The 25,357-nt window shown below is 43.4% G+C and overlaps 1 protein-coding gene across 1 annotated transcript in view; it reads left to right on the forward strand.

The window, feature by feature from the left end:
- Positions 1-25,304, forward strand: part of NPFFR2 (neuropeptide FF receptor 2) — a 146,018-nt gene extending 120,714 nt beyond the window's left edge. The window contains exon 3 of the mRNA XM_086963635.1: positions 24,449-25,304. Within this exon, the coding sequence (XP_086819761.1) occupies positions 24,449-25,304 (856 nt within the window). The remainder of the gene's footprint in view (positions 1-24,448) is intronic.
- Positions 25,305-25,357: the final 53 nt, after the last annotated feature.

The raw sequence follows: 25,357 nt of genomic DNA on the forward strand, positions 1-25,357 counted from the left end.
GATCAACAACAGCATGCAAGAAGAAAGAAAACACAACCAAGGAAAATCAATTATTTGCAACAATGCATGTATTTCTGTATTTTTTACCACAGTTACATGAAGATATCTATGGACAATGGATTAAAGGTTGCTCGCCTCACTGTCACTCGCAATTTCACATTCCAAGCATTGTTTCCCAATAGTTGACGCGTTTCGAGGATGGTACGCCTCTTCTTCTTCAATGAAATAAAGGAAGAATGAAGCAAGCAGTGAGTGTTTTCCTTACCCCTCTGCCAAGTCCAGGAAGAAGAGGCGTAACAGCCTCGAAACGCGTCGACTATTGGCAAACAATGATTGGAATGTGAAATTGCGAGTGACAGTGAGGCAAGCAACACGGGAAGTGGGGAAAGCGCTGTGAAACTTTTTAGAGCGCCAGGGCTCATTGGAGGATCATAGATATATATTGAGCATTTGAGAAAGGAAAACCCCCCGAAACGCGTCATGCCCATGGTCTGATGAAAGATTAAAGGTGGATGCTCCACAAGCCTCGTGTGCTGCCTGTTTCTTTCTGTTGGAGGAGACATCGTGGGTAACATTTAGCGTGTCGCAAGCGTTTGGCATTCGTGCTGAACCACACGCAAGGCGTGCACCCCCCGCAAGTGTCCAAAGGGGGTCGCAAAAAGGTAGACCCTCGGACTACCCCGCATCAAGCCTGCACCGGATAATGCTGTGAAAACAGTCCATACCTGCATGGAGCCACGCCCCTACTTCATTGACGTTTCCTTGTCCAGGACAGTCTGAAGTGCGAGGAAGGGGGAGAGGAGTGTGGAGGTCATCACCTGAACCCACAACAGCCACAGTTCCTTCTAGACGACATGGCACACCGGCTGTTGACCCAACAAAGAAACTGAGCCGGTAATTTGTATCGCCGCCGGCATGCATGGAACACTGCATGCTGGGAAATGCAGTTTACTACCCAAGGCAGAGGCGACTCCATGCCGTGTTTGTCAGGCAACCCACACCACACTACTTTAGAAGGTGGGACGGACAATTGAACTTTACTCTGGGACTGTAAGCAAGAGACACAACTCGACCAGGGGGGCATTTGAGAAAGGAAAAACCCCCGAAACGCGTCATGCCCATGGTCTGATGAAAGATTAAAGGTGGATGCTCCACAAGCCTCGTGTGCTGCCTGTTTCTTTCTGTTGGAGGAGACATCGTGGGATATATATATATATATATATATATATATATATATATATATATATATATATATATATATATATATATATATATATATATATATATATATAATGCCCAATTATCAACTAATAAATAATTGTTATTAAATAATAAATTAATTAACTTCCCACCCTATCCCCCATAAACCCAACAATCCACTACAACACTATAAATTACTATAAAACATTAAATAAAAAATTCGCTGATTAGATTTTTTGTAATATTTGGTCCCTTCATATGTCCATTTATTAGCTTCTTCTATCTCTGGGAAGAAAAGCTCAGTTATACTGTGTATGTAAATAACGGGGTCAGTCCACTGTGCACTCTTTTCATTGTACACGGGTCAATATTATTATCTTTGCACTTTATCGCTGTCTGAGTGTCTCATGCCCTACCGGTATATCATCTCTCCTCTTATGTGTATATATACCTTCCATCACACACATCATTAATTACAATTTAGACACTTTTTGATAGATTCCATCGATAACTTTGTGTGTCCCAGTTGAAAAGGAAATTTCCAGACTAAAATGTTTTGATACCCTTAAGGCACTATGTCCTAATGTCATCTCTAATGATAGAGATTGTTCATATATCATGGTATTTATTTTTGTGGGGTACCTATTTGCAAAGCACTTGAGTCACGTTTAGTGTTGTGGATTAGGGTGAATAGCTATATGAACTCTTGCACATGTAAACCTCCTAATAGGGCATAACATGGTGAAGCAGGAGTATCTCCCCATTTTTATATTTTGACCAGTGTGTTATTTATATTATAAATCAAGTCACATAATAATCACGATTTTTTGATTAATTATCTGAATCTTAGGTTGGTTCAGATTACACCTTGATTTTTCCCTTCCCCCCTTTTTTTGCACACTAGGTGGTCACGTTAGGGGTCTTACACGCCAATCGACTTGGGTTTATGAGCGGGTTGAGTTTATATTGAATAATGAATATGATTGCACATCATCATCTGATTTTGCAATTAAACGGAACATAGAATCTGTTTGGGATTTGTAAATATCAGGAAACAGCAATTTTGAAGGATTTACGTGTATATAATGTATAGTAATAAATACACATTAGCATTGTAAATTGACCCATTGTACATAGATTGTACATATAAATATTGTGATCAATGTATAGATTGTAAATAACTAAGCATGTTTATATCCTTTCTTTGGTCTGTTTTCAACTCCTGGATGATATGCATTAAGTGATTTTTCAGTTTCTATAATTTTTCCCGCCCTACTTGTTGATTGGTAACCCTATATATGCATTTTCATTGGTTTTGTTCGTCATGTGATCAAGGTCACCGTGGAGTGACCGAAACGCGTCATGCTGGCGAATTCGTGTGAATAAGCCTTGTTTAATTTCACCCTTGCGCTGTGGAGTGGTCTGTACCTGTGGTATCCGGTGTGGCAGATTGGATCTCGGTCCTGGTTTGAGGCAGCGGAACAGGACTGTGAAGTGCATATATATATATATATATATATATATATATATATATATATATATATATATATATATATATATATATATATATATATATATAAAATGCCCAATTATCAACTAATAAATTATTGTTATTAAATAATAAATTAATTAACTTCCCACCCTATCCCCCATAAACCCAACAATCCACTACAACACTATAAATTACTATAAAACATTAAATAAAAAATTCTAAAGGACAAACTTACAAGCTACACTGAAAAAAGTAACCTTTAGGTAAACAATAGTAGCGCATAGAATTAATATGTCAACTATATATATATATATATATATATATATATAAAATGCCCAATTATCAACTAATAAATTATTGTTATTAAATAATAAATTAATTAACTTCCCACCCTATCCCCCATAAACCCAACAATCCACTACAACACTATAAATTACTATAAAACATTAAATAAAAAATTCTAAAGGACAAACTTACAAGCTACACTGAAAAAAGTAACCTTTAGGTAAACAATAGTAGCACATAGAATTAATATGTCAACTACAAAACATTCAAATAATTAAGAAACAATATTTTTACCCACAAGACTATTGAAAATGATATAAAAAAACATCTATATTAATAAAAATGAAATTGATTCTCGAAAAAAACAATATTCTTGTAAACAATGTCTGTGCCTCATGATATTTGATTTTCACAATATTTATTTTGTGATATTTGTGCCTCAAGATATTTCAGATAATATTATCCTAATTGCGAATGTATGCAAATGTGTGTCAAGAGTCCCCTTTTAAGAAAGATGTCAACGTTAAATGAGAACATGTAAAATGGTGGTGTCCTTCATCCGAAGCCTATATAAGCACATACTTAGAGAAAGGGGGAACCTCCACTGGGCCTCTCTCTCCGCCTTACCAAACAAAAGGCAGGGTGAAAGACCTTGGCTGCAGATGCTTCCCCATTCTCCTTCCACAGATACTGTTATCATTCACTCATGTCAGCAATTTCTGAGGTTGTGCATGCTGGCTGGCATGGCCGTAGCAGTTGCTCACATATTTGGACAGCTCAAGCTGTCATAAAATGCAGTGGAGCCGTTGGAGAATTTAAATTATGTGTGTCCCATAGCAAGTTTTTTAAGTTAGGATTTTCTGCCCTCATGTTTTATAGTATTGTTCCCATGTGTTTGTTCTAACCCTAAACTGGAAGCAAGTGATAAGGCCTTAGTAAGAATTCTGAAGGAAGCCTTAAGTCACAACCAACATCATTTTCATCTTTGTATAGAGTTGGGCTATGATGACCTAATTAAATGAACCTCATAAGTCACTTAAACTCTCTCAAACTGTGGCTTTCACATGGAGGTTGGTAAAGTTACTCTTGCTGGAGCTGCATTTCTCTTGAAACCCCAAGGTCAGGTCAGGAGACTGGGGTGTACACAGTTATTTGAGATACTGAAATCTGAGGTTGTAGGAAGGCATGCTGGGAGTAGATGGATCATAGGGGCGCTGATATATCAATAAGTAAAAATAAAAAAAGGCATTAGTTAAGGATTGGCTCCAAAGTAGACCATAAAAACATTACTTTAAATCAGACATATTACAATCCCAATGCTCACTCATGGGAGTCTTAGAGTGTTTACATACACCTCTCTCCTCGGGTTAGAAGTCTCAAATATGATTTATTTGATAATTGCCAGAATGGGGAACTGAAAGCAACCATGGCAAAAAGACCGAAACTAGCCCCACTCCCATCATCTCCTCATATAATCTCTCTCTTTCTACATCCATTTTCTCACTCCCTTCTTCCCCTCTCTCCTTTTTTCCCTCTCTGAACGCTTTCTCTCTACCGTACCCCTCCAGCCCTCTCTCTATCTTGAAGCCTTTCCATGCCTGCTGTAATTAACCTTTGGCAGCTGAAGAAAGAGACAGAGGCTCAAGGAGCTTCCCTGGCTTTCAAAACCATCCTCCTAGAGCTCCAGCCCACTGGGGACATGCCCAGTGGAATACAAGGCCAGTCCATCCCTGTATTTGACAAAGAGTTAATGTGGAAAGGAGGAGAAAGAAAGAACAGCATGAGCAAGAAAGCTACTGAAAAGAGTAAATAGAAAAATACCTTGAATACAAAAAAACAAATGCAAAATCTGTTGATGATATTAAAAAGAACTAGTATTTAATGTTATCATCACCAGTAATGCAAAAGAAATTATTTATGGACGGAACGTTGGACAATGCAAACATTCACTCCCAGGCACAAGGATCTGGGTAAAATCCATCACGCTTTTGCTCACCACAACACCTCAGTTTGGACCCAGACATATGCAAATCAGTCTTGAACCTGTTCCTTGTGGGAATAGTCTAGCCCGAACTGCCAAGCCAGGTCCTCCCGGGACTGGCAACAAGCATCCAGGGACAGGTTTTAGAGCATCACCCTTCATCAGCCATGATACCTTGCATCAAGTGCGGTAAACGCGGGACCCACGTCTGGGCATACCCTTCCCACTTAGGGCGACATTCCTGCCCTCTAGTTGTCATGCAGTACAGCGCTTAAAGGTGGCTTGCTGATCTGCACTGCATGACAAGTTCATAAATAGGCGCAGGGTGTTTCTTAGTACCATAGTTTTCCAGCAGCCAGGATTGCCAATTGGAAACTCCAGGCCTGGATTTCCAGGTGCTAAAATGCACCAGGCCAAACCACTGAGATTTTTGCAGACAGTTTGCAGACATGTGGTGTGGGCTAGTAATCGTCATTTAAAAGTACGCAGAAATAACAGTCAATACCTGATTGTCCCGGCTACAATTTTTTTTATAAAAAGAAAGAGTATATTTATTACACCACTCAATACTATACATCAATTTGTAAATATACATAAGCTGTTGGAATTACTTTGTGGCTTTGCATAATATTCCCACCCCTCCCACGGGGAGGTCTAGTACCACCACTCCCATGTATGCACAACATCTTGCCCCCAAATGCAGTTGGTTGACCATAACCTGGAGTGAGGACCCTTTCCACTCTCGCCATCCCAAGTGGCATCCCATCCCATTATCTCACCAAGCATTTATAATGGGAACACCTGCCATAGTGAAACATAACCCTGACTGAGCATCTCATTCTGACCATACAGTATACACCCTTGAATCACAGTGGCGGACAGTCCGGGTTGTTGTTCAACTAATGCAGTAGCAAGAATACTGTCTAAGCATCCCTTAGAATGACAGGTACTTTTCACACTGGTTACAGTTATAATGCAATGCAAATAAAGCCCCTAAAAGGCATCACAGTTATAAAAACAGGATTAAGCCTTTACAATCCGGCACTCTAGCAGGAATGCCTATCAGCATAACCCCAATTTGCTTATTATTTCACATATCACATGTGACTTCCAGTCACCAAAAGGAACAACTTCATATACATGCACCACTAGTGTAATTACACCTTTCCAGCTCAAGGGAATATCTCGATAAAGTAAATCCATGCTCTGCCTTTCATACATCAGTGCAGTCCTAACCATCAGCTTATAGCTAAAGAACAAAACTACAAACACTAGGTAGGCTTACAAAACATGAATAACTTTTGAGGTGTTCTTTCCTTCAAGCCCCAAAGAGACTGAGGGTGGGGACTTTCCATGTTCGTGCTGGTCAATTCTGCATTGCTCCTCCAGCTTCCCCTGCACCTTTTCCAACACATGGGGGTGACCCACTATTCCGGGGGGGGCACCATGTGCCAAAACAAATAGCCTTCCCCATGCCTTGCAAGGGATTATGGGGTGATTTGTGCTCAGCGCTTGAATAATAGAGCAGCTGCTCTCCCACTGCTCAGGGGAGAGCTGCTCTGCCCTTGCTGGTGGCCTCTCGCCACATCTGCACTTCGTTGGGGGCCCGGTCCCACCGGAACCCTTTTGTACAGGTGAGGTGAAAAGCAGCTCGGGGAGCCCAGCCCTGGCTGCTCCTGCCGGCTCCCTTGTTGGCACAAGTGTTGGAGTGACCATTCTGGTCTGACTGCACAGAAGCTGCCGCTGGTCCCCCATCCTTCCTATGACTGTGGGGGAGTGCAATGGCACTCCCTCCTCCTTCCTGCTGACACAGGAGTCCGGATTTAGGGGTCCTGGGTCCCAGAATATTTCACAGGAGCACAACGGCGCTCCCTAACTTCGTTTTCGTCAGGGCCCCTCGAGTTTTTTTCTGGGGAGCCATGGCGCTCCCCGGCTTCCTGTTCATTGGTGACAGGGTAGGCTCCTGGCACCCCCTGGAGGCAGATTCATGGGCAGTGCAACAGCGCTCCCTGACTTTACTTCGTGGGGGCCCAGGGGAAGTCTGGGCCCCGTAGGCACCTTTCCGGGGGCACGAAGGTGCTCCCCTGCCTCTCCATTTTCTGGGTTCAGAAAAGGGGGTGGTGATGAACAGAGTGTCTGAATTGAGCAGACCACTCTTACCCAGTCCAAAGATCAGGGCTTGATCCATCACTGTTATTTATCTCACTGCCCCATCCCAGCTCAGAACCTGGCTATATGCAAATCAGTCTGTCCCTGGCCCAGTGCATCATGGGAACAGGGCAGACTAAACTACCAAGCCAATTCTTCACCAGAAAGGAGACAAGCTACCGGGGACCGGTTTCTGGCATTTCAGCCGTCTTCGGCCCGGCTTGCTTGAATCCTGATGGAGCAGTGAGAAAGGGACTCATGTCTGAGTATACCCTGCCACACCTATAGTGGCCAAAAACGATTCAGAAAAGGGGGTGGTGATGAACAGAGTGTCTGAATTGAGCAGACCACTCTTACCCAGTCCAAAGATCAGGGCTTGATCCATCACCGTTATTTATCTCACTGCCCCATCCCAGCTCAGAACCTGGCTATATGCAAATCAGTCTGTCCCTGGCCCAGTGCATCATGGGAACAGGGCAGACTAAACTACCAAGCCAATTCTTCACCAGAAAGGAGACAAGCTACCGGGGACCGGTTTCTGGCATTTCAGCCGTCTTCGGCCTGGCTTGCTTGAATCCTGATGGAGCAGTGAGAAAGGGACTCATGTCTGAGTATACCCTGCCACACCTATAGTGGCCAAAAACGATTCAGAAAAGGGGGTGGTGATGAACAGAGTGTCTGAATTGAGCAGACCACTCTTACCCAGTCCAAAGATCAGGGCTTGATCCATCACCGTTATTTATCTCACTGCCCCATCCCAGCTCAGAACCTGGCTATATGCAAATCAGTCTGTCCCTGGCCCAGTGCATCTTGGGAACAGGGCAGACTAAACTACCAAGCCAATTCTTCACCAGAAAGGAGACAAGCTACCGGGGACCGGTTTCTGGCATTTCAGCCGTCTTCGGCCCGGCTTGCTTGAATCCTGATGGAGCAGTGAGAAAGGGACTCATGTCTGAGTATACCCTGCCACACCTATAGTGGCCAAAAACGATTCAGAAAAGGGAGTGGTGATGAACAGAGTGTCTGAATTGAGCAGACCACTCTTACCGAGTCCAAAGATCAGGGCTTGATCCATCACCGTTATTTATCTCACTGCCCCATCCCAGCTCAGAACCTGGCTATATGCAAATCAGTCTGTCCCTGGCCCAGTGCATCATGGGAACAGGGCAGACTAAACTACCAAGCCAATTCTTCACCAGAAAGGAGACAAGCTACCGGGGACCGGTTTCTGGCATTTCAGCCGTCTTCGGCCCGGCTTGCTTCATCCATCAGGATTCAAGCAAACCGGGCCGAAGACGGCTGTAATGCCAGAAACCGGTCCCCGGGAGCTTGTTTCCTTCCCAGTGTAAGAATTGGCTTTTGTAGTTTGGTTTGCCCTGTTCCCATCATGCACTGGGACAGGAACAGACTAATTTGCATACAGCCAGGTTCTGAAAGCTACGTCGTCGGTCTCAGCAAATGGTCAAAGGTTGCCTACCTACTGGGAGGCATTTCTCGGCCTGTGCGGCCGATTTTGACAATTTTGGCCTCTTCTTGCTCCTGGTGGCCAGCCCTAGCCACCTGGATCACTCTTCACCACCCTTTTGGCCTGAAGGAGGCAGACTCAGCAAGGAGCTGTCTTCACAGGCTCCCTGCACCAGCCTTTCACCTGGCTCTGCTTCTGGGCCTCTCTTCTCATTGCGCAGCGGCCCAGGCTTCTCCTCACTGTCCCTTGACTCCCTCAAAGGTACAGTCCAGAGTCCTGGGACAGTCAGTGGGTTCTTCCTTCCAACTGCCCTTGGTGCCAGGCTCTAGCACTAGTCTTCCTCAGCAAGTGCACAACTCAGAGAGAGCTCCTCTTCCTGTGCAAGACCTTTTAATAGAATTTGGAGGGCTGGCAGAAAGGTACTTCTGCCCTATCCTGCAGCAACACATCACATCTCTATCCCTGCTCCCTCCTTCCTACACAGGCCTCTGGGATACTTCAAAATGGTATTGTCCATGGGTCTCATGCCACATGTTCTTTTAAAAGCCCCTTCGCCCTTGCTGACTTAATGGCCCGGGCCCAGAGCCGGCCTGGTCCCTGGCACTGGGTGACAGCTGCTGATGGATAACCTGCAGCTTCACCCCCATCTCTCCCTCCTGGAGAGGAGACCTTCGCCCTTGGAATGCTTGCAGTGAAGGGCTAGGCCTCTGATGCTTCAGGTTGGGGAGGGACATAATTAATCCATCCTGGCAAACTCTGGTCATGAGCTGAGTCAGAGGAATATAACATTTCTGGATGACCCATGAGAAGTACAGAAATGGCTATGGACTCAGCAGAATACTTCTTTTTACATAACTTACAGTGTACTTTGGTGCATGTCTGGAATTTGTAGGCCTTACGGAAGTGAAACTACCCCATGTGGTCTCTCTCTTCATAGGACTGTAATGAAGTGTTCCTACAGTGAAATCAGTAAAACACACTGATTTTCCCTTACATGTGTCTCCCCACTTTATAAAGCCTATTCTATTTCACCACCCAACTCTGCATAATTCCTGCCCACCATTCTATCTGTACCTTCTCCTTGGCTGCGCACAACAGGAATCTCCCTGCGCAGCCCTTACACGGGTGCACACGTATTTGTACACGTGTCTACATTACCCAGTCCATTACCCAGAAACTGGTGCAGATGTACCTCTCAGAACCGTGAATTCCCAACCACTTGTCTACCTACGCAATTTCCTCCCATTCTTAATTGGGAGCCTTGATGGATTTTAGTGGGTTAAAGTTTTCTCCAAAATATTCACGTACATATATGCAGCACTGAGTACAACAGGCTTTCTATCATCTAGATTTTCACCTAAACTATTGAGATTCCAAGTCAACTTAGCAGCCAGGCCCAGGCAACACATAAAACATTCCTGGATGTTTTACACAAAGAGAGTGGCGCACTACCCCAAATGAATGTACAACCTGGAAGAAAAGGAATCAGTAGATTATAATTATCAGTAATGCAGTGAGGAACCCTGTAGCACTCCAAATGTCAGACATGACTCAAGGAATAAAATATACTCCACTCTCCCTCGATGAATTTCCCAAATCAATAATTGTGCAAATCACTTCAGGGTCAAAGTTTAGGTCTCCTGCCAACTTAGAAATGTCTAATGTTTCTATCCATAATAAAGTGTACCATTAGAAGCACTGCACCTAAAGGATAATGCACATTACTGATTACAAATAAAATCGATTTCAGTTATAATGCAATTGGCTCAATTGTTGAAAAGGCCCAATTTCTCAAAATCTCAAAATCAATGAACATTTTCAGTCTAGCTAAGTAAGGAAAACAATTATAGCAAAACATAATTTTTGCAGCAAAATGACATGTCTAATGGAAGAGACTCAGCAAATTGCTTACTGACCACACAGTGATGTCTAAGCATGGCTGCCTGAAGTTCTCGGAATACTGGCTGTGCATATTCGCACTTACCTTTGCTGCCTTTTCCGACCTGCACACAGCACCATATCTTGAGTAAAGTGTGTGCGGAGCCTGTCATAGTGGTACAGCCCTCGCACATTAGCTTCACCCCACCATGCACAGTGTTGTCATCAATAATGTAATTTCAGATATCATCAGTAGTGTTATCAATGATGTCATAGAATATATCATGAGTGATGTACTATGTGCCGTCATAAGCAGTGCATGGCGATGGTGCAAGTTATAATTGCTTGAGTTAATTATAACCGTTGAATTTCAGTCTTTTTTATGTTTAACATGTTATTTTTTAACGGATATTTTCACCTATCTATAACGTCACTTTAACCTTTGGTTTTCTTAGTGAGTTTCTGAGGTTTAAAAAAATATATAAAGTATGATAATATTACCATAATTAACTTTAACGTCACTTTATCCCTTGTTTTTTCAGTGAATTTCTAATTATTTTTAACGTAAAGTAGATTTTATTACCACACTGAAATATGCTGATCTCCCGCTGTACACATCCTTTGGCTGTGCGCGTCAGGTGGTTGGCCACTGGCCGACCCTGTATTCACCTCTCCCGCCAACCACCGCCATACATGGTCTTTAGTTGTGCGCAGTTGGGGGTTAGCCACAAGGCCTAATCTTCAGCTAGGCAGGCATCCACCCCACCACAAGTAGTCAACCCCTGTGTCCACCCATTGGACAAGAGTCCAACCCCTCTGCACAACCAGCCAATGAAAGCACTCGTCACAATATAAAGAAGTGTCATTTCAAATAATGCAAGTCTACTGGCTTTCTCAAGCATTCACAAAACCAGCATATAAATGGCAAGTTTATTGACTTTGTCAAGAGGTGACCACATCAATACACAAGTCAAGCCTGATCGCTTTCTCCAGGAGTCACCACATCATTATGTGAAGACAAGCTTATTGGCTTTATACAGGTGTCATCAAATCCTTATATAAAGACAAGCCTACTGTCTTTGTCAAGTAGTCATCACATCAATCTATAAAACAAGATTATTAGCTTTGTCAAAGGGTAACAGTACCCAAAAAAGGTCTACTGGATTTGACAAGAGGTCACCCTTTCATTAAATGAAGACAAACGTATTGGCTTTGTCAAGGGATCATCACACTATCTTACCAAACAAGTATATTGGTTTTGTTAAAGGGTGAACACATACATATGCATGGCAAGTCTCCTGGCTTTATCAAGGAGTCATGACATTAATAAAGGAAGGTCAACATATCAACAGTAAACAGTGTCAGAATGTTTCTTTTGCACTACTCAGATCACATCATTCATACATAAGATCAGCCTCTAGGGATCTCTGCCATCCTCAGCTGAAGAGCAAAAGCTACAACTCAAGAAAAGATTAAAAACATGAATAACTATTCCTGGGGTCATGTTCTGTAGGGTTCAGGAAACACATGGTTACTGTTAATAAAATATTTCTTGGGGGCTCCTGCACTATCTGCATCCCACAACGACACTTTTCTAGCATGTTGGTGGTGTCCCCTCACAATTTTGTGGCCCCACAAAGCAGAAAAATTATGCAAATTAGCCCCTGAATGGATTTATGAGGTGCTTCTTGCTGGGAAGAGTGACTAATAAACGTCCATCTCATGCCGCTCAATAATTTTTTTCTACACTTTTAATTTATTGGGTGCACTCTCTTCCCCAGAGCCCCCTCTGTTTCTTTTAATTTTGGGGGCTACAAGGAGCCTCCCAATACACACCTGGATCCCATGACCAGCACCTTAATGATGCGCCGGCTCGTGAGCCTGCTGCACTTTTGTTTTCTTACAATTGTTTTTGCTGGGGGTTGCTGGTGGAGGCCCATAGCTCCTGTGGCTTTGGCAACTCCCATGTGGGGCAATGACCCTGATTTGCTCCCACCCAGTGGGAGCTGCTTTTCTTAGTGCTCCCGCTGAGTTGTAGTATTTTTCTATTCCCTCCTGCCAGACTGCGGGCAGGTAGGTATATTTAGGCTTCCACCCAGCAGGAGCCTTTCTGCTCCCACCCTATGGGAGCAATGACATTTTCCCTGCCCGCACTCTGGTAGACAGGGAACTATAGAAGCTATTTAGAAGCTCCTTGCACCGCTGGTGCATCACTTTTAACATGGCAAAATGCGACGTATTGGTGGTGCAAGGTGCCTGTAAAGAAGCAACATAGTGTCCTATGGGATGAGGTCGGCATGCCACTTGTATCCATCAGGCCCTAGGCCCCATGCTCCAATTCAAAAACCCAGTAAACAATACAATGAGCCCCAGCAGGACGATCCCCAGAACTATTGGGTGACTTGGGGAGAGGGGCACACCCACGCCCCTGGCCCTTTATAAAATGAACTTGCAGCCCGTCCCGACGTTGTCCAGGTATGAATTGCTGCCGGCCAGTAGTATATTGTTTTGTAGGATTTCGTTTTCGTAGCATTTCTTATCTGTGACGCTCTGATTCACAGTGCACTGCTGATGCACTTAAGAGTGCGCGTTCAGTAGTGTGTGAACTCGAGTTTCCCTACTTTATTTTTCCTTGCAATATTATATAGCGCAAACTCGACAGCATGGCATGAGCACAATTTACCATACAGAAGAACACATTCATTTGTGGTAGGCATGGGGAGACAAAGCGATTTGCCTGGAATCACAGGATGTTGAGCTGATGCCAAGATTCGAACGAAGCTCCCCAGCTCTAAAGTTCGCAATTCTAGAACTTGTGGCGGGAGGTGTGTCTAAAAGTGTATGTCGGTGCTGGCCATCAATGAGAGAGATCTGTGCATTTTTCAAATCTGTGGTGAAAAAATATGAGTATGTTGCTGGAGATGTGGGCTGCCGTGCCACCAATGTACTTACCAGGGGAGGGTAAACACCCATTATTCCGCAACTTTCTTAACGCAAACCATCACTCCGCACGCTTTCATTACGAAAGTACCATGACTCTGCAATGCTATTATAACGCATGGCATTACATTTTATATGCTTTTACCACGCATACATTTACAACGAAATTCGTTGCAAATGCACGAATGGTAAAAGCATGTTTTTTTAAAATGTTTGGATAAGGTAATTATGGGTATAGGGGTATATGTTGTTGGGTACTGAGGTATATGTTTTGGGGTGTTTGGGTATTTTAAGGGTTCAGATATAGTTTTGGGTTATGGGGTACAGAGGTAATTTTAGGGTTTAGGGATAGGTATGGGTTTTGGGGAACAGAGGTATTTTTAGGGTTCAGGGCTAGGTTTGGGTTTTGTGGTACAGGGGTATTTTAAGGGTTCAGGGCTAGGTTTGGGTTTTGGGGTACAGGGGTATTTTTAGGGTTCAGGGCTAGGTTTGGGTTTTGGGGTACAGGGGTATTTTTAGGGTTCAGGGCTAGGTTTGAGTTTTGGGGTACAGTGGTATTTTTAGGGTTTAGGGACAGGTTTGGGTTTTGGGCTAGAGGGTATATTTATAGGGTTAAGTTGAGTTAGTGTTTAAGGGTGTTGGGGTATTTTAAGGAGTAAAGGTGGGTTATGATTATGGGGTGCAGGGGTATTTAAAGAGAGCAGGGTGGGATTATCACACAATATGTGACATGGCATGAAGGGCGGAACGTACCACACGCCCCCAGCATTTATCACGCCCCCAGCACACGCCCACAGCACAACGCAGACCCGCCCACAAGGGACTACTTTGCTGGCACGGGTCTTTTACCTTTTAAATGTATATGGTGGGCGTCTGCATAGCCTATGTCCTTCTGCTGCAACTGCCCTTTCCAACGCTGTATTGGGTGTTGTGATTGGTGCGGTGGTTCCTGAGATTACCCGCCTCAAAGGTTTGGGCTCTCTCTTTATTATATTAGTATAGATTAACAATGCACCAAACCCACCATGGTACTTGCCCTTCCCAAGGAGATGCTCATTAAAAAGGGCGTGAGTCTACCCTTATTTTTATTTTTACCACAAAACCTTGGTACCACATGTTATAAAATAAATTAAATTTGGCTAAATGGTTGTCTCTCTGGGACACCCCGACCAGACCTAGAGAGTCCAGGAAGCCCTACCTGGCTGCCCTATATGTCTTTTAATGGTTTTTTTAAAGACAAGGGACTAAGTTGCTGTGTCGTAAAATGGCTGCTGCTACATCTTTGTTGATGTTAATCGTAGCCAATCGGATCTAATCTTTTGATCTGTTGTGTCTGCAGATCCTCTGCGCCCTGAAAAGTACATATATTTTTGTTGCACTTAGGTTCAGCCCATTAAGTACACCAGGATTTTTTGCTTTTTTGATCACCCAGTTTTTTTTTTTTCACTGTGGGTGAGTCTCACTACATGTGTCTCACCCATAGAAATGGCATAGCAAACGGACTGCGCCTGTTTACCACCAGTGCCTTTTAAGATATGGCCATTGTGACGCAGCAAGTGTAAGGGGCCCTTGCCTGTGTACATGTATGCGGGCTGCGCATGGGAGACTACTGTTGTGCACAGCCCTGTAACTGCACATAGGTAGTTGGGCGCAATGGGGTCTGGATCAGTCTCTCAGCTGTCACACTGTACCAGGGATGGACCTGCCAAAGTCCACTGAGAACAGGAGAGTGCCCAGATGACTGGAGCATACCTGGGGAGGAGGGGGCTCACTTTGAACTATTGGTTTGCACGGCTCTGGCAGTAAAGTCAAGTGAGGGGCAGGGCTGAGACCCCACAGGCAGATATGACCAGTGACTCCTAGATGACATTCTTATGAATTGTCCCAGTATGCTGTAAAGGAGGGTTGGGACAGGGGTAGAGAGGTGACATGGCCCCCTAGGATTAGCCAGGGCTTTCTGACTTCTGGAACGTTCCTCTCCCCCATAAAAAGGTGTGCACAAGGGGGAGACTGTATTTTGCCTGTGAATTTTTCTACACATCCCTGCTGGATTCTTGGACCACCATGGAGTACTGGAAGGAGGAACCCCATGACCCCCATCTAGGACTAAAGACTCTGCCCAGTTGACCCCAGGACCACTAAGTCTTCCTAAGGGCCAGTGACGCTGGCCTCCTTACATCCCCTGTAGGCCAGTTGATGGAAAGTCCTGGACTTCTTCCACCCAGAAACCAAGATCAGGAACAGAGCTGGCACACAGAGCTTTGAAAACCAGATCCTTGAGGACTGCACCACTTTGGAGGTAGAGAGTTGCTGCAGCTGCCCCTGGTGGACAGAGTTCACCACAAGGAGTAAAATAAGCCCAAGATCATTCAAATCGGCCCAACGGGTCCAAGCAATGGCATTTTAAAGTTTGACGAGCTTTCCCTGGCAACAAAGCGCTTGGTGCTCCACTGCCATTTCTTCATTTATTCCTGTGTGGGCCAGGGCCCATGGGTTGGTTCAAAAATATTTCACTTTAATGCCCGAGGGAGGGGTTGTGCATGGTGCCCCCTCCCTTTACCCTTTCATGTGCCCAGGAAGCCCATTCCTCTGGTGCACTTCTGTTAAGGGTGCTGGGGCTCCATTTCTGACCCCGGGATGCTAAAATGATGGAGGGAGCATCATTGCTCTCCCCAGCTGTGGACAGCCCACCCCACTCCCTGTGCCCATGTCTAGGTGGGAACAGGAGGCTGCCACAGACTCCAGCGGCAGGCAGATAGACCTTTCCGGAGAGTACAGCCCGATCATGGAGCAGGTGGGGCAGCCAGGGTTGGACTCTCTAGGCCACCCCCAACATGAACCATGTGCGGGGTACCCAGGTTTGACCGGGCACCCCTTAAAACAAGAGCAAAGAAAACCACAACCTAGGTTAAGAGGAAGAGCCAATAATAAGATATTCACTGCTCCTGAGGCAGCACCTCATAATGCACTGCAGGTCTGGTTGTTTTTGCTTTATTATGGGTGTCTCTTCCCTTGTGGTGGCCCCCAGACGATGGGGTCACAACCAACAATATCAGGAAAGATGCAACTTTCCCCAGGATAGGTTTGAGTAGTCCCCACCCTAAGTTGGGGAGGAGCCCAAAATATTCACCTTCCCAGGATTTGCATCCTGTTTGTAAACACTCCCAAGTCTAGAGCTTTTGCTCTAAAGGTGTGAGTGTTTCTTAGGGGCAATGTATATGGTTACAGTCCTTAGGGCCTGGAAGCCTGAAGGTAGTTACGAGAAATAAATTTTGTGAAGTGTTCCTCACGGGCTCAGTGTATGGTTGCAATGCAGTGTCATTAAAATGTAATTTTCTCTAGGGGCTGCTTTTCTAATTAAATATTAATGGATAACAATGTATAAAAAAATGCACAATCAGATTTCACTTCTTAAAAATGCTGTATTGGTTTGTATAATAATTATTGCTCCAATTATATATGTTGTATTAGTATTAATAAGTGCATTCATGCAGGAATAATATTTTTGATAATTGCATTCAAGTACAAGATGATGATCTTAACATGTGGTTTGTTGATCTTGAATCTTGACCAAAAAATTGACTCACTTGATATGTTTGTGTAACCCTTTGCCCTGGTATGGGGCTTCATTCCTCAGAGTGCATCTCATTTCCAGGCAGGGCAGAAGACTACCTCACACACTTATTAGTGCGGCCTGCTTCCCACAGCGCAGTTTCCTCAGTTGGTGATTCCCTGCTTACACTTCCCTTCGGCATTTGGTGGCGCTGGGGTGGGACTTCATTGCCGTTAATTCTTAGATTGGGCAGAAGACTTCCTGACAGTCTCATTAGCATGGACCACTTCCCACAGCACGGGACGCGCCCAGGTTTTCGCCCGGGCGAAGACCGGACCAAGACTGGGCACCTCTTTGCCCATCATCATCCGGAAGAGGATGCACTGGGCTACCTCCCTTGGTTTTTGTGGATGCTGATCCTCAACTGCAAGCTGAGATGTCACCAAAGGCCATATCTAGCGAAAGAGATGGGGCGCTTAATTTGGTTTGGGAAAACGCTATGGTTTAAGTCAAATCCATGGTGACTTCTTTAATTGCCCCCCTAGTGGACAGGTTATGTGCCCAGGAAGAGGTCCTCAGGGATTATCTTCTAAGTTAAATGTCCTTCTGGTACCCCCTTGGTTAGGTATCCTTCAACACAGGGGTCAGATACATTAACACCAACTGTCCTGCAGAGCAGATCTCCTTGTTGCCCACTGAGACACCCACTCCTACCGCAAATCCATCCACTCCAGTCCTGGGAGCAGGGTCATTGCCCATAATAAACTATGGTTCAGTTGGATTAGGAGAAAAAAGGCAAGCTGAGGTCAGTTGCAAAAATAGACCCCTCCACAGAGCAAAGGTCACAGCAAACCTCACAGCATCATTCCAATCACTTCCAGCTGTACTTGACCCTGCCTCGTGACTGCTGTCTCTATTTGGTGGTCTTTGTTGGAATATCGCCACTAACCGTTGATAAGGGAGAATCAGACCAGGAAGTGAAGATTAAAGTTTGCCATTGGCTCGCACGGAACATTGACTTTCCCATTTCCGAGTATGATTATATATTACTGATGAGGAGGATCAGGTTGATAGGCCAATCTGCTAATTCTATAGAAGGGGATTGTGGGGTAATAAATTGCAGGGCATTTCTTTTCCCCTGATTAAATCTGGTGATAGCCTGGCAACCTAGGAGCAGCTGCTAGTATTGTCCCCCTTGCCTATTTCCATAGACCCAATCACCCTAGTCAGTTGAGTGGATGAAGGATTCCATGATATCGATAGAGTGCTCCCAGAGACTGTTTTGTTTCCGCTAATAATAGATATTCAGTACTATCAGATCTGGGTGCCAGCGATTAAGTCTCTCTCCCCCTGGTCCAGGGCAGGATGACTGACTTGGTAAGGGCTATGGATGTAGAAACTCATGCTGTATGCTCATAAAGTTTCTGTCATTGGTAATATGGTACATCACGCTCCAGTTGATGGCCCTCAATTTCCTGCGATTGCCATCCCTAGTATGTCTGCTAGTGGTAACCCCTTGGCTAATGCCACAATCCATACGAAGTTTCTCTCCTGGACTTTTGCGGCCATTATGAATGAACATGCTTGTCCTGTTTGGTGTAGTTTTGTGGATCAACTCGATATTTGTGTGCTCCAGGAGACCTGGGCTGTTACTTCTCAATTTCAACCTGAATTCAAAACTATAAATATTCGGGCGTGCGCAAGGGAAAGAAGTCCAAAAATCACTAGATAGATTTTGATAAAGTTTCCTTTATTTCATTTTCAATAATGAGAGTTTTTTACAGTCCAACCATTGCATTTCGTTCTCCATACGAGAACTTCATCAGGGCTTGAAAGTCGTGAAATGCCGTATTGTATGTTGCATAAAAGAAATCAGTCTAAATCACTATTATTCATGAGAAAGTGCGGTCGATTCCAGGTAGCGATTCCTACTAGAGGCATGTGGGTGGTGGGCTCTTTGACCTTCCTTGAGTTCAACGATGTCTACTCCTTGGAAGAGCACATGGATGTGATTGAGCCCTCACTCACCAAAGTCCTGTATATCAAATTTCAGATTTGGACTTGCTGCTTTGTTCAGTCGCCGCCAAATTGCAACGTCCCTCCACCATGACTTGTCCCTTCTGCCCAGAGGTAAAAGAATGTATCATCCATTTTGTGTTTTTCTTCCCCCACTATCACACCTGTAGGAGGAACTGGATATTGCTGCTGCGCCCTAACATGGAGTCCATGGAATTTAGGACAGCTTCTAGGATTCTTAGATACAAGACAGCATTCTAATTGCATCTGCTGTTTCTAGTTTCCTGTTGTTTATGTGCAGACACAGGCAGAAAAGAATAGTTTCCGGAATGCCGAGGTGGCTGTTCAGAATGTTGACATTGTGTGGTTGTATGCAAGGGTAGTACTGCCAAACATCATCATTAGGTTAGATTTGGGGATTATAATGCAGCCAACCCTGGTATCTTTGTTAACTAAGACTGATACTGCATGAATTTTATGTCTATCATTCACATTGAGCTTGGATGTTTAGTAGGAGTGTCTGTATTTTGCGTGTTTCAAGAAGCTAGTTAACACCATGGATAATGTTTGCATGTTAAAAGTCATGATGCTATTACATGGATTTGTTTTAAAATGGTTCTCTGAGGTGATTTTAAATGGTTTTATTGTACTTATGTTTTACTTTCTACTTGCTTTTAGGGCAGAATTGTTGAATAAAGAAATTGATTGATTGTACAATGTCATATATGGTATTTTCCATCTGCCAATACACATATTTGGAAATTAGTATGTTGTATTTAGTAGTGTGTATGTAATTTTCTGTAAAGAAAAGGAACTGACTGGACAATCATATATGGAGTGTTATTATTGCACGCCAGTGAATGGGGATTACTTGCCTATACCATCTCCCCTGAGTAGGCCTTGGACTGCTCTGCCTCACTACCCTGAAAGAGTCAAGTGTTATAATGGGGTGTTTTGTTCCTAACAAGGTGATTGTGGACCTATTACTTGTGCTAGCCTGACAACTAATAACCCAATTTCCTACAATTTAGAGCACTAATTTCTAAAAATCCACTGAATTGATCCACTCTATTGGGTAGATGCATCATTGTTTCCATTTGCGATTTCTAAATTGCGAAAATTAAGGAATCGCAATTTAGAAATCGCAAATGGCAATGCATGAAAATTTCGCAATTTTTTTTGCGATTCGGTACTTTTCCTTAATTGCGATTCACCATTTACGAATTGCAATTAAGGAAACCGTTCCCATTGATTCCTATGGGCCAAAAGGCCCATAGGAATGAATGGGAAGGCAATCGCATTTTGCGAATTCCATTTTGCGAATCGCAAAATGTGAATGCAATTTCAAGTGTGCAGGGGGGTGTTCAAAGAATCCCTCCCTACACCCCTCAAACTTAACTTTAAGATCCATTGATACACACACATGCCCTTGGGGCATGTGTGTGTGTAAATTTAAACTTTCAAAAATGCAATTTGTGCATATTTGAAAGTTTTCAGTAATTTAGCATGAAGTTCAACTTCATGCTATTTTACCCATTCCAAATTGCGAATTCGCAATTTTAAAATAATCATGCATAGCATTTAAGAAATCTCAAATTGCGATTTCTTAAATGCAATCGCAATTTTAGAAATCGCAACATGGTTGCGATTCCTAAAATTGCGAAATGCATTATGCATTCCAAATTAGTGAATTGCATTCGCAAACGGCCGAAAAATGCGATTCGCACCGTTTACGAATGCAATTCAGTTTGATGCATCTAGGCATAAATCACAAAAAGCATGATTTTTGAGTAAGGATCCCACTTCATGCCTAATTTGGGGTGATTCCATTTAGCCTTTTTTCTGTATTGCTGTTCAATTTTCCTATGGAAAATTACATGATCAAAACACTTTTTGCCCCTCCCCCACTTTTTTCTCGACCCCCGCTTGACGAATCACACCAAAAACTTCCAGAAAGGAGTTGAGCTGGATGAGGCGTTTTTTTAATAAATCTTTTAGTGAAGATTTGTCAAATGGCACTAAAGATATTAGCAAGCCAAAAATTCAATTCCCTATTCAAATGTGGTTTTAGTGATGAGTTAAAGTGAGATTTCATTTAAGCGTTTAAATAAGATAAGAGCTAAATTTTAGAAATAAAAAAAAAACACTAAAATGCTCCAGTTATATTTTCACGAACTAACTTTACCTTGCGCCCCTGTCATTCACTGCTTATGATCTGAAATATTACATCACTCATGACCTGTTAAATCACATCATTGATGACATCAGTGATGGCACCTCAAATGCCATCATCCATGATATTGCTATTCTCATTACTCCATAAATCGTTAAATCATTAACAATTAGGATGTAAGCAGTACTCCATGTTAACCAAGGTAAAGGCTGAGTGTATTTGATGTGGATTGCAGAGGCATATTTCAAAGTGGTCTGAGGCTTTCATTTCCAAAGTGTTAGTTTTGATCTAATTTCAAAATCTAAATATAATTCATCCACCTACAGGCAGCCATGTGCATGACCTTTGGCCGTGTGCAGCCAAGGGCCACTCCACGGTGGGCCGCCAACCCCTGTTGTGCACCTTGTTTGGCCATTTGCTGCAAGGGGTTGGTGCAGGGACTGGCTTCTGGCCAGCCCTGCACTCATCCCCCTGCAAGTGGGCAACCTTACACAGATACATATACCCCTGCAGATGACCAACCCTTCACTGTTGCCCCCCTCACATTTTATTTAGTTTTAATATTATCATTTTTTTGCTTGGGTTCTGCAGTACTCACCACTCAAGAATCACCCTCTTGATTAAGCGGTACCGTCCAAGCTTCCCAGGGGAAGCTTGCACATGGGGCTGAAACTTAAGCAGTGGGTACTGTAGGAAAACTGTGGTACCTCCCAGGAATTCTATGCTGGGTCCCACCGCAGTCATTCAGTACCCACAACAAAAACCTTATGTTTTTAATGTTGGCCTCTGTCGTAGGGACCCTCTGGGTCATCCCTCACAGGTGCCTGGAGTCCCACTGCACCATTATGCTGCTTTTCAAAAACACTTTAAGGACATAGGGACCGAGTCACGGAGTCCAGTAATTGTGGCCACAACATTTTTTTATCAGTAATGTCCAGACATAAGATTGCTAGGTACAGCATGAACTGCCACCTGTTCCACAGTAACGAAATGACTGACAGAAGAAAAATGTTGTTTGACCAATGACAATGCTTTATTGTTTTAATTTTCAGTACCTCTGGACTACCACGGGACCAACTGACTGAAGATACCTAACCTTCAAGCCCAACCTGAGCACCTCTTTTACTGCTAAATTCTCAAAAATGGCTGAACACATTTACACCAAATCACAAAACGCACCCTACCTGACTAAAGCTCCAATGTTTTGCCTAATATTGTTTTATTCCATTTACCTGTTAATCAACCTTACAAAGGGAATTTAAATTGGAAATCAACATTTTTGGGTCCACCCCTTCTTCTTATGACCCCCTCCATGCTTGTTGGATCAACGCAAAGCTTTCCACATGGGAGCCAAAGTGGATGACCGTTTTTGGGAAGGTTTCTTCCAGATTTGTAAAATAGCCTCAAAGTTATTACCAAAACAAAAAATGCTCTGCCTGTTTAAACTCTGACTTAACTATAACAACACTTTTTTTTCAAGGTGCATAGATATGGAGTTAAGAATTTAACAACTTCAAAGTTATACTTACTTATAGACATAGCTTTACAATATTGTGGTAGTCAATATTTTGTCTCCTATGTTTTTGCAGGACCGTATTTAGAAAACGATTTTCTGCTAGAGTACATATTAAATGTCTATGGGGCATATTACCAAGCAATAGCGATAATTATCGCTATTGCTTTGCTAGAGACAAAAATTTACCGCTGAGCTGCGGCGATTTTTATCGCAGATAAACCTTGGTATTACCAAGGTTTATCGCAAATGCGATAAAAATCGGCCGCAATGCATGAATATCGCTGAAAAGTCGGCGATATTCATGCATTACCGAGCTAATGTTCTTAGCCATGTTATCCACCTCCCATTGGATAACATGGCTAAGAACTGCTCAGGGCAGTTGTTAGCTTTTGGAGATATTTTCCTTAGCGCGAATATCTCCAAAGGTTGGTAATAGGAGATAGCGATGTTAGCGACTGTTTCCAGTCGCTAACATCTTGGCACGCCCACTTTGCATGTCATTCGTGATAAATATCACTGACATGCAAAGTGGGGCCCAAGATGGTCGCTATCTCCTACTAGCTGTTGCTAACTGGTGTTAGCGACAGCTAGGTAATAGGGAGATAATTTTATCTCCGCTTTCTTGGCTTTTAAAGCCAAAAAAGCGGAGGTAAACCCCCTTGATAATATGCCCCTATGTTCTTTACCTTTTGAAGTGATAGAATAGTAAAGTTACTTTAAAAATTAGGGCCAGGCTTATCAAAGTGATCCATTGCCCTTGCATCACACAAGGTACCACAAGACCAAAGCAACTGTAAAGTCAGATTTACCAAGCCACAACCTGGTGTGGCATTAGATTGCTTGGTAAAACTGGAGTAACACAAGGCAGCACAAGTCACTGCCTTGCTTTACTCTGCCGCCCAAGGGAGGAGTTCCATGGGTGGCGCATGGGTCCTCCCATGTATCCTCTCATGGATTCTGGTGCATTCCTAGATTTAGCATGAGTGGTAGACCTGGGAATGCATCAAAATGGTACACCTTTCAAAGGAAAGAGTAACGCAGAGACATCATTATTTCTCCTAATTTTTCCACTTTCTACTTATGCTGTATTCTGCAGCATTCATAGAAAGAGGAGAATGCCTAAGAGGATTGTTTTAGTGCAGGAAGGTGCCTCTTCCTGCAAACAAACAATCCTGCCTGCAACACAAGCCCTCTTGCACCATGACACAAGGGTGCCTGCAATTTGCTAGGCAGCCAAAAGTGTGCCAGTGCAAAGAGAGGGCCTGAGCGCGCCATATAATGTTAAATATGGGTAATTCCTGTCCTTTTCCTTTCATGCAGCACAATGCAGAGCAGCAAGGTGTCTTGCTGTATTACGTTGTGTGAAATATTTATAAATCTTTCCCTTAGTGTTTTTAGGTGCTGACATTACATGCTCACAGTCATTGACAAACCTTCCATCAGGCCCAAAAACAAACATGTTCTCTACCTTCATATAAAAAGAGGCTTTATCAGAATACCCTTAAAAATAGAGTCTGGTGAGCAAACAAGAAAGGCTTAAAACTTTCATATTCGTCAATGGTACACAAGGACCTGTTTCACAAAAATGTTGATTGTGTCATCTGGATGTTGAGCACATCTCAGTTAGCAAGCTGCAGCACGATGATGATTGCAGCTCATCCTAAGATAACCCAATTCTCTTTATGTATTATGTGCAATATTTCATACCTGGCTAAAAATGTTACCTAACAATTGGTGTTAAATGCAGGTTCTTTGTTGTAGGTAAATAAGCAATATATTAACATTATGTTTCTCATTGCAGGTTTCGATGTATTGTGTACCCATTTAAGCAGAAACTTACCATAACCACAGCAATCGTGATCATTGCAGTGATCTGGGTTCTTGCGATTGCCATTATGTGCCCTTCTGCAGTCATGTCCCATGTGATAGAGGACAATAACTTTCGGGTAATCCTGGGATACCACAACCAAACTGGACCAATATATTGGTGCCGGGAAGATTGGCCAAATCCAGAAATGCGAAGAATCTATACAACTGTGCTTTTTGCCAACATCTACCTTGCTCCACTCTCCCTCATCGTTATCATGTATGCTCGTATTGGATTTGCTCTATTCAAGAGTGCTGGGCCATCTGGAAGCATGCGAGGCCAAGATCATCGCCAAGGTGTGCCCAAAAAGAAGCAGAAAGTAATCAAGATGCTGATCATCATCGCTCTGCTCTTCATTCTGTCATGGCTTCCACTGTGGACTTTGATGATGCTGTCCGACTATGCTAATCTAACAGTGGACCAGTCTCAGATCATCAATATTTACATCTATCCATTCGCGCACTGGTTGGCTTTTTTTAACAGTAGCGTCAACCCAATTATCTACGGCTTCTTTAATGAGAATTTCCGTCGTGGCTTTCAAGCAGCTTTCAAGCTTCATCTCTGCTTTGGGGAATTAGGGCACAGGCAGACCTACTCACACAGAGCCACTGGTAATGCCATTTTACCAACCAGAAACCATAGTCAAGTAGCACCAGATCGAGTTCCTCAAAACTCCAATCATGAAGAGAATCTGCTTCAAAAAAGTACTGGAATGGTGGAGCAAAGCTTAAAGATGGAAGATCTAGAAAAGCTTTCCACTAATAATGGGACCCAGAAGGATCTGCCTTGAAGAATTTCTACAGAAATGTACAAACTATTTCACAAAATGAACCTTTTTTCATG

This window comes from Lissotriton vulgaris, chromosome 3_1 (genome assembly GCF_964263255.1).
Source record: "Lissotriton vulgaris chromosome 3_1, aLisVul1.2, whole genome shotgun sequence".
In the NCBI taxonomy this organism is placed as follows: Eukaryota; Metazoa; Chordata; class Amphibia; order Caudata; family Salamandridae; genus Lissotriton; species Lissotriton vulgaris.